This window comes from Channa argus, chromosome 13 (genome assembly GCF_033026475.1).
Source record: "Channa argus isolate prfri chromosome 13, Channa argus male v1.0, whole genome shotgun sequence".
NCBI classification, from domain to species: Eukaryota; Metazoa; Chordata; class Actinopteri; order Anabantiformes; family Channidae; genus Channa; species Channa argus.
This window is the reverse complement of record NC_090209.1, coordinates 27,608,562-27,618,893: the sequence shown is the minus strand read 5'-3', so window position 1 is coordinate 27,618,893 and position 10,332 is coordinate 27,608,562. Positions and strand designations below refer to the sequence as shown.

The 10,332-nt window shown below is 37.2% G+C and overlaps 1 protein-coding gene across 4 annotated transcripts in view; it reads right to left on the bottom strand.

Moving 5' to 3' along the window:
- Positions 1–825: 825 nt before the first annotated feature.
- Positions 826–10,332, bottom strand: part of cdk16 (cyclin dependent kinase 16) — a 28,370-nt gene continuing 18,863 nt past the window's right edge. For 3 of the 4 annotated variants that reach the window (XM_067527557.1, XM_067527559.1, XM_067527560.1), the window contains 5 exons: positions 10,160–10,265; positions 9,389–9,431; positions 9,022–9,112; positions 8,861–8,935; positions 826–4,379 (listed from right to left, as the gene is read on the bottom strand). In XM_067527557.1, coding sequence (XP_067383658.1) covers positions 4,342–4,379; positions 8,861–8,935; positions 9,022–9,112; positions 9,389–9,431; positions 10,160–10,265 — 353 coding nt within the window. In that variant the 3' untranslated portion in view covers positions 826–4,341. The other variant, XM_067527558.1, reaches the window with a different exon arrangement.

Here is a 10,332-nt window from a genome sequence, read left to right as displayed (position 1 = left end):
TGTTGAGATGTTATTGCCCCGTGAAAAAGAAAAATATTACTGTAGCTGAAGTTGTCCAAACGATAGGAGTCTCTCACAGAGTAGTTAGAGTCCCATGGAAAGCCACTGCTTCACACTCACTGACAATAGAACCAGGAAATAGAAGGAGTCCACCCTCCCAACTAAAAATTTGAATCCGGGTTTCGGCACCAGTGTAACTGAGCCAAGGTGAATGTCACTCTTGGCTAGTAAGCAACCCTTCCCTGCTCTATGTTGTGCTTATGTTAATGTGAGTAATAATGGACAGGAGGCTCTTTCCTGCGCTGCCGTTTATTATCTGGATAGGAACTCTCACTCACTCTCTCTCTCTCTCTCTCTCTCTCTCTCTCTCTCTCTCTCTCTCTCTCTCTCTCTCTCTCTCTCTATATATATATATATATACACTGGTCTTTCAGCTGGGTGGATTCAGGAACACAGTGCAGTACAAGAGAACAAGTTACATTACCACACTAGTAGCTAGGTTAGCAAGCGTGCAATTCCCTCCTTATATATTCCATTCCAGCGCTTCAACAATGTAGCATTTCTTGGTGGTATTTACATCTCACACATAAAATTTATATTAATAACTGGGGGCATGACTCACATGAACTGAAAACGTACAACTTGCCAGCAACATTTACCCATTGCTAGAGGGCACCCCTGAGCTAACTATGTCAGTGAAACCATGGATCTATACCACTTATGATAATGACAGCAAGCGGAGTCACGTACTTCAAAAACACTGTTTTTTTTTTGGGATCATTTTCTACTTTCTATTATGTGTGTGGGGAAAAAAACGACTACTCATAATAGTTTATATATATATTTATGCCATACGTACATATAGTAAACATAACAGGATATACTCTATTTCCATACTTGGATAATTCAAGTATGCAGATTAGTTATAGCATCAGATACATCGCAGTGCAGTTTCTGGGCAAATGGAAGAATAAAGAAAACAACAGCATATACGTTATTTGGAAGAATCCCATCATGCATTACAATATATTGCAGATGACTTTGGTTTGTGGTCAACAAGAATAAGTATTAGTTCATTTACAGAAGCAGAGAAAACAGCATCTGTTTCCAATCACATCAGAGTTTGACAGAAATCTCTAAAATATAATTACCAAAGACTCACAAGGTTTTATTGATACTTTCCCACTTCAGCCCCACCTTTACTAATTTTCTCTTTAAAGTCTAAAGTTTGTTCGGTCTTCACTGTGACTGAACTAAAACTATTTTCATGAGGAACCAGCTGTTCCTGATCTCATGTCAGACACATGTTTTGATTCATAATTACTATTCATAAAAACTGTGACAACTTTGGAGTTGTTTAACAGTTGTTGTCACAGGTGTTGGTTTGCAATAAAAGTGGATATATATTACATTCACATTAAGTGCTGGTATTAACTCTTTATTTTCTTTGTGCAGGACTTAAACCTGTTGATTTGCAACATGTTGACATGTGAGAATGATTGCTGAACCTGGATCCTGTCCTCCACATGCCGCTCAGATACAAGAACACATGAGTAATGCTTTATATTCTATACTCTATTCCTACTGGTTGTGAGAGCACTTTGACCAAACTTTAAAAGTGGTTTACAACAGATGGATCTGATCATCTGAAATATACAATTTACAGGGTTCTTAAGTTTAAATACAATAATGCATCAAACAATTATCTGCTGTAAACTTTTCATATCACAATTTACGTGATTACAAAGTCATTCAGGTAATACACTGTCCACAGTTCAATCTACTTCCTGATCAAACATGTAAATTCAAAATGTTTACACTAAACCTGAGAATAAATCTGCTGTTGAGCAAGTCGGACTATATGATGACATTTCCAGGTCAAGAACCCACAGGTCTTGGATCGGGTCAAATTATGAGTCGTGTTATGAGCCGACCAGTTAATCTACGTGTAGAACAGATCTGCTGAGGAATTTGATACATGTGAACACATGGTTCAGATCCAGAATAAGTTTTCTCTGCAGCTGATGAACAACTTAACACTACAGTGTGCAGATTAATATATATATGATCATGACTAATAATAACTACACATTATATCTGTAAACCTTGTTAAAACTAATGACCAGATCAACTTTTGTAGTTACATTCAACAGTCTTTCATGAATAAAAGCTGACTCTGTCCCTGTTAAATACTTTTCATTCAGAATAACAGGAAACTGAAGTGTCAAAACATCTCCTGCATTTATGGTTCATCACAAGTGGGTTTTTATTTGAAAGTTTTCATGAAGATCATAAAAAAAACATCCTAAAACCACTCCACATTTATCTAAAGTTTGATATTGGTTTGCATGTGGCTGCATTTCCTTTCCTTTGTTCTCTGCAGTACTTGTTCATGTGAAATTAAAAAGTAAACTATTACAAATTCTAAATAATTTGTGTCCAGAATAATTGTTAAATAGCTGTTCTGCAATACATTAAATGCACTGATATTTAATTAAACAGAATCTAAAGGTGTTCTGTCTATATCATTTCTAACTTGTCATATATAAACGTGACATTTTTTTACAGCACATTAAGTTCACTCTGAGTGTAACACATCATATTTAACAATGACAATCATTATTGTCTTCTGATCAATTTCTCTATTGCTTTTTTTTCTTCACAGCTAAAAAATAATAAACGCCTCAGCGACAAGTTTGTCAAAAAATACTAGTTCTTTTTAACTTGGAAAACAGATCATTAAAAACAGTAAACATTGGTTTTTCAAAATTTTGAAGGGGTTTGAATATGAAGAAATACTACCTGAATCTGTTTGAATAACTCTCACCAACTGACTGCTTCTTGAAACATGACCACCGGATAACTGTTGACTAACTGTTAAATGATGGTCAACTGTTATCACACTGAGGATCAGCAGACTGACCATCAGCTGTGACGGTAGACTGACTTACGGACAACTTACAAACTAATGGTTTGTTATGATTTACAATCAGCTAACTGATGATCAGCTGTAACTGATAAACTGACTGATGATTAGCTGCAAGTCAGGTGTGAAAACAACTAATAATAGTTGTAATATGAAGACAAGTTTTTTTTATTTCTGATGTGTCTTGTGATCCTGAGACAAACAGGGAAAAAATTTTTTTCAGTTTCAACTGCATTTGTTTTGTCAATAAGAGCCCTACACTGTCTGTTGGTGTCAATTGGGAAGGGCAATTGTATCGTGGTTTCCAACAGTCTCAACCAAAGACACAAAAAATTTTTAACTTGGCGATTACAAATAAAATCAATAAATAGATTTTTAAATACATGTTAAAATTCAGTGATAAACAGCTCCTCAGACTTACACCTGTTTACTGCTCATTCAGAGTATTACTGTGTATATTCACAGTATATCTGTACATATATTAGCAGTACTACTGTAAGGACACGAGTGTACAACACACACACATGCACATCAGCAGAAGCCACTTTTACAATACAATAGTTCAAGTTTCTTTTCTGGAGAATTCTGTCAACTAAAATAATTTTATAATAAATAACACTACTTACATATAGTACACATTGTACTGCAAAGGTAGTACGGTACTGTATATATTGTGATGTGGTAATGTAGTGTACCTACTGTTCTGCACATGGAGTATTATACTACGACAGGTTTAAAGAAAAATTTAAAGAGCAGCATTTTACAAAAGTTCTTCATCAGTATTATATGTATTAGTGGTTAAACCCATTTCTTCTACACCACTGTTTTGCACTTAGGTCTGAACAGAAAAGACTTCCTGCCTGAGCTCAGAAGAAAGTGATAATTTAAAACAAATGCAGTTTTTGGATAAATACATTTTTTTTCTACTGAAGGGTTTCAGAGCAGATTATGTCGTGGAAGGAAATAAATTCCATTTACCTCAGCAAAGTTTTCCAACACATTAAAGAGCAGCTAGTGATCAGTGACACTGGACAGAACCTGTAACTGTGATGCCAACATTTCTAATGTGTTTCTGTGATGTCACCACAGACAGAGCTGCTGCAGAAATGTATTCACATAGGTGATGCAGGGGTTCCAGTTTTTTCCATGTTCCTGTTAGTTTTTAACTTGTGCAGTGAAAATGGAAGACTTGGTGCTGCCCTCTACTTGGTCAAATGGCTACTTTCATTCATTATTGCATCAGCAGCTTTTTCTCTTAATAAACAATTTCACACTTCAGTCTTTTTCCTTTTTTGTCTTTTTTAAGTCATCTTTGTTTTTGTTTGTCTTGCACCAGACCCTGCCCCCCCTCATGTCACAAAATATGACCCCACTCCAATTAATGTTAGAATAACAGCTCCTGCCTCTTGATGATGTCAGAAGAGCAGGCTCCTCCTCCGGCTTGGACTGTTTCCTGGACCAAAACAACAACAACAACAACAACAACAAAACACATCTCAAATTTAAACCCTGTTGTCTCTGATAAAAACCTCCACAACACTAAGGGGATTTTTTTATATTTTTTCATAAACATATTAATTGCAAATGTAACTACTACAAAGTTCCTTTATCAGAAATCCAAGTTTGTTTTCTTTTACTTAATAAGGGGGATGCAAACTTGCACTTATTTAATTTTTGTTATTTTACTATACTTTTTTAAATATACTCCTTGTTAGGTTTAGGGTTAAATTTTGTTTCTCCTACAAGCAATTTCAAAAAAGAGGATGCAAGATTTTGTAACCAACTGTATAAATGTGTGTCTGTCACATGTTTTAATAAAACTACTTTCTATATATTTACTTTACTACCAGAAGAAAATAACATAGACATGAGGTCCAGAATACAGGCTCTGTGACACCAGGGCCGTTTTTAGGGGCAAAACACCACAACATGTGAGATTTAGAAAAAGATAAGGACAACCAAGACCAGTGTCGGTATGGAAATAAACCCTCACCAGCAGTGATGGCTTTGAACCTGGCTTAGAGTCGTTTACTTTCCTGCTCAGAATGCTATTATGGAACTTCAATGTGTTCTCATACGGGAAAGTAACAGGCATTATTTGGAAAAAATTGTTCAATTTTGAAATTTACTTGAAGGACCCACATGGTAAGCGAGATTAAGGTTTTCAAAGGACAAATAACTTTATAAGTCTCATTCACCCATTCACACTAATACACCGATGACGGCAGAGCTGCCATACAAAGCAATAGTTCTAATGTTTTGGCCAAAATGAATAAGAGCCATATTTCTCTTGAGCCTAGTATTCCCTTAACTCTGAACAGCAATGACTTCATGACTTTATGATTAAAATTGTAGCTATTAGAGAAAGAATTCATGTAACCCTCCCCTTAATTATTACAAATAGATCTTTATGTACAACAGTGCTAGAATCATCAATTAAGCCCCTATCCTCCTTAGACTGCTTTTTACCCATAGATCTCGCTGAGCTAACTTAAACTATTACCTAATCTAAACTAACAACCCATCTTCTAGATCCTATTCAAACTAGACTGCTCGAGGAAACTTTACCCTTACACGTTCCCATTATTTGCAGTGCATCCAGAGAGTATTCCCAGTGCTTACCCTTTTTCAACATTTTTTTATGTTACAGCCTACAGTTTTCAAATTGATTAAATTAATTATTTTCCGGAAAGTTCAACAAACTTTTTTTACATTGTCATTATGGGGTATTGTTTGTAGAATTTTGAGGAAATTAAAGAATTGATCCATTTAAGAATAATGCTGTAACAAAATGTGGATAAAGTTAAGCACTGGGAATACTTTCTGAATGCACTGTATCATCAATCTATCTTTAGAAAAAGACTATGTACCACAGGGCCTTTAAGGTAGCTTTAATCAAACTGCTACTTAAAAAACCTGTCTTGGCTCTGTGTTAGGGACGACTGTGAAGGTAGAGCAGTTGTCCACCAATCTTGCAGTTGTTGGTTCGATCCCCAGCAACTCCAGTCACATGTCAAAGTGTCCTTGAGCAAGACACTGAACTCCAACTTGGTCCTGGTTAGTGTTGGCCAGTTGCATAGCAACTCCCCCATTGGCGTCTGATTGTGAGTGCGAATGGGTGAATAAGAAGCAGTGTAAAGCACTTTGAATGCCAATAGGTAGAAAAGCGCTATATAAGTGCAGACCATTTACCAATACCTTTTACTTTATATGTCTACTTAAGGCAACATCATTACAAAACACTCCATAAACCTCCATTGCTTTGCTGATTACAACCAGCTATATCTATCTATGGAACCAGATAAAACAAATAAATTAATCAAACTTCAAGCACGTCTACAAGACATAAAGTCCTGGATGTCCAACAATTTCGTACTTCTAAACTTACAAAACTGAAGTCATCGTACTTGGGCCTACAAATCTATGTTGTATAACATATTGTTACTCTAGATGGTATAACTCTGGCCCCCAGTGCTGCAAGGAACCTCGAAGTTAATTTTGACCAGGATTTGTGCTTTACCTCACATATAAAACAAATCTCTAGAACAGCTTTCTTCCATCTACGGAACACTGCCAAAATCAGGAGCATCTTGCTCAAAGTGATGCCAAAAAACTAGTCCATGCATTTGTTACTTCTAGGTTGGACTACTGTAATTCCCTACATTTGGGATGCCTCAGAAACTCCCTAAAAAGCCTACAATTAATCCAAAATGCTGCAGCAAGAGTGCTAACTGGAATTAGCAAGAGAGATCATATTTCACCTTCACTAGCTTCTCTCCATTTGTTTCCCATAAAATCTAAAATAGAATTTAAAACCATGGTTCTTACATATAAAGCTCTAAACGGTCATGTGCCATCATATATAGAAGACCTCATTGTTCCATATCATCCTAGTAGGTCACCTCAGTCTCAGAATGCAGGCGTACTTATGATTCTTAGAATTTCCAAAGGTAAAATGGGAGGCAGAGCCTTTAGCTATCAAGTTCCTCTCCTGTGGAACCACCTGTCAGTTCAGATTCAGGACGCAGCCAGCCTCTTTACTCTAAAGTCTAGACTTAAAACCCTTGATAGAGCTCATAGTTAGTTATAGTCATGCTGCTATAGGCTTAGACTGCTGGGGGACCCACCACCCGATCCACTGAGCTCCTTTCCTCCTCTCGTCCCGCGCTACTCTCCTCTCACCCCAACTCATTCATTCGTCACCAATTTTATAACATTAATTTGTGCCCTTTTCTCCCGTAGTTGTCTTTCTCCTTCCCTGTCTTCCTTTCTCTGTCCATTTCTGCAGGTGTCCCTGGCTTTATAGCCCAATGTTTTGCTGTTGCTCTTTTCTTTTCTCTCCACTTTCCACACACCTCTCAATCTCTTCCATTAAAGGCAGTTTTCCCTCTCCACTGTGCCTAGGGCTTGTTTAAGGGGGATTTGTTGTGTTCTCTCTATACATCTTAATAATCTTGACTTTATTCTGGAAAGTCCCTGGAGATGACTTTAGCTCTTCTTATAATGCACTCCAGTACAACTCCACTACCCACTTTGGCCTTAATAATAAACTGAGTATAATTATCACCTTTCTAACTGTTTTAAACTGAAAACAGAAATTATAACCTTGTGAAAGTAGAATTCATGGCAGAGCTGCTGTACTGGATTTTATTAAACTGAACCGGTGGTCATGACGTTATGCCTCATCGGTGTAGGTTACTGGCAGTTTTTCTGAAAGGTTAACTGAAAACATAATAAGCACACATTTAATTGGCCACTGCAGGGTGTGGCACACATTAAAAAATATATATATTGTATCTAAACCTCACAGTTGTTAACACCAGCAAGAACAAGGTCCATCAAGTACTGAAACATAGCAGATGCATTTCTGAGACCAAATGGCATGACTGTCTACTGTAAGAAACTGTCGGGGTGTACAAAAGCAGAAATCCCAAAAGCACGTGGGGCTAAAGGGCCAATATCCTTACAACAGGTCAAGTTTAGCGAGAAACTTAGCAGGAACAACCCGGTCCACACAATCCTCGTTTCGGGGCAGAGGAGTCTGAGTCTGATTTGGTTACTGCATTTACTTTTTAAAAATCAGTACAGAAGTGTAGAGTTTTGTCTGGCTTGTGTACAAGCAGGCATAGGGAACTCTATGAACTAGAACTCAGGACAGCTAAACGTCCTGCTGGAGCAAAGCATGCTTTGCCAATAACCAAGATTATTCTCAATCAGGTGCATAACATTGTTTCTAAATCCTTTACAAATTTCCAAATTTTGGAGATGGGAACAGGGTTCGAGAATACTTATGTACATGTGATATTTCAGGGTTCTTTTTTAAATACATTTACAGACATTTCTTGAATTCTTTTCACATTGTCATGATGGGGTGAGTATCTTTATTTAATTTTTAATAGGATGTATTATCAGACTGCAACATAACAAAACTGAAAAAGGGGGTCTGAAAACATTTTGAACGCACTATGAGAATCTGCAAACACAAAAAATTCACGGAAAGTTTTAGCATTTTTGCAGAGGCTCAAGCCTACACTAACAAATATTTAAACTGAAATCATATTCTTATCTTCCAAAATTATTTACACATCACACTACAGGGAACTTCCAGTATAAAGTTATCAGCAATTGCCAAGATAAGCTGCTCTCCCCAGGCTCAGAGCAACCACTGACAAGGTTATCATCTTAGCGCTGGCTGGAGCTGATGTAATTTACAGGCTGATATCCACCAACCATGTGGGTTCTCCGCAAAAAAAGGTGAAAATATAAATGGTTACTTTCTTACTTGACAACACAGTTAAGCTTAATAAAAAAAGTTCTGGGGTGAGGGTCTACTTCCATAATGATGCTAATCTTGATTGATTTGATTGTCCTGTCCAATCAGGAACAAGCAGGGTTGTAATAGCAGGTACTTAAACTCAAGTGTGTATGTGTTACCTGGCTCAGGTGTTGCTGTAGGTCTTGTTGTTTCTTTTTCCAGGTGAATCTCTGGTAAACTAAAAATAGATGTTGCTGAAACAACAAACATAGTGACATCAAAATATGCAGTGACATCATTGACTTTGCTAATAAAAGGGTCATAGGTAGTGTTAACTTACTGTCAGGAAGTGACATCACTCTGTTTCCAAGATTACTGAAATAATGATGATTCATAGACTTGTCTGCTGAGATCCTCTTCTTGCCTTCAAACTGACATTTGCATGAAGTTTTAATATTAACCTTCTGGTTACAAAATGCTGGTATAGGTGTGACCTGGTCTGATTTATACACAGCTCCTTGGTTTCATGGAATTTTTGGTCCTAGATAAAGTAACTTAACTGTGATTTAACTAACACTTAAACTTTCTCCGACATAGGAAATTTTCTGTCTTCAGCTTTGTCTCTAATTACCCAAAAATCACAAGTTGTTATTATATATTATAAATAACACAAATATGTCACATTCTATTTGTGAGATTTTACTGACCTGCAGAAACTTTGACAACAGCTCTACACCATCACCATTGAGCCTGAACACACACAAACAGATTATTTGGTAAATTGATAACAATATTTTTTCAACTGGAGTTCTGTGTTCTGTGAAACCACCACAAGATTTATGATAGAACTGTATTGTAAGAGTTTGTTAAGTGGTGTTGTAGACCCCCTCCTCTGCTGAGAAAGGATCATTTGAGTCTGACATAAATAGATTCCTTAACACAGTGGTTCTCAATCCCCTTCCTTCAGAAACTCTTCTCTGATTTTTTTTTTTAACTAACTAACCCACTGCTGATTACCTTGATCAAGTGTGTTCAGTCAACCAGAAACTGGAAGAAACCAATTCCCTTTGTCTCCCCCAGCTCCACTCTCACATATTCTAGTTTATGATAGACTGAACACACCTGATGCAGGAAATAAGACTTGGTATATTGGGAATAGTTGGAGAGGAGAGCAGGGGTCCTTATAGACCAGGATTGAGAACCACTGCTTTGATGCCTCATTTGAAATAATGGTCTAGTCTGTCCAGAATGTCGACACTGGTCTCTTCAAATGAGTTCCTTGAATGAACAGATGCAGTCCAGTGCAGTGGAGAATATAAAGTAAGGGGGTGGGGGAGTCCTGGGCTAGATTTTTGCTGAGGAGGACCCTGTAGTTGCTCCAGGAAAAACTAGAGTGCCTAAAAAGGAACTTACAACCTACGACTGGATTACTGCTGTGTGTACCTGTGAGTAATACTGTTATGCAGTACTATGTATACCTGGGAGTGTGGTTACTCAGGGTCTCAGCTTTGTACTGAGGGTAGTTGTAAGTCACAAACTCCTCGTTAGAACTGATCCCAGCCCAGGTCTGCTCTGTAGGAGTCCCTATACAAATACATACAACATACCACATCAAGTACACACTAAATTCACAGGTTTCCATTCATGAAAC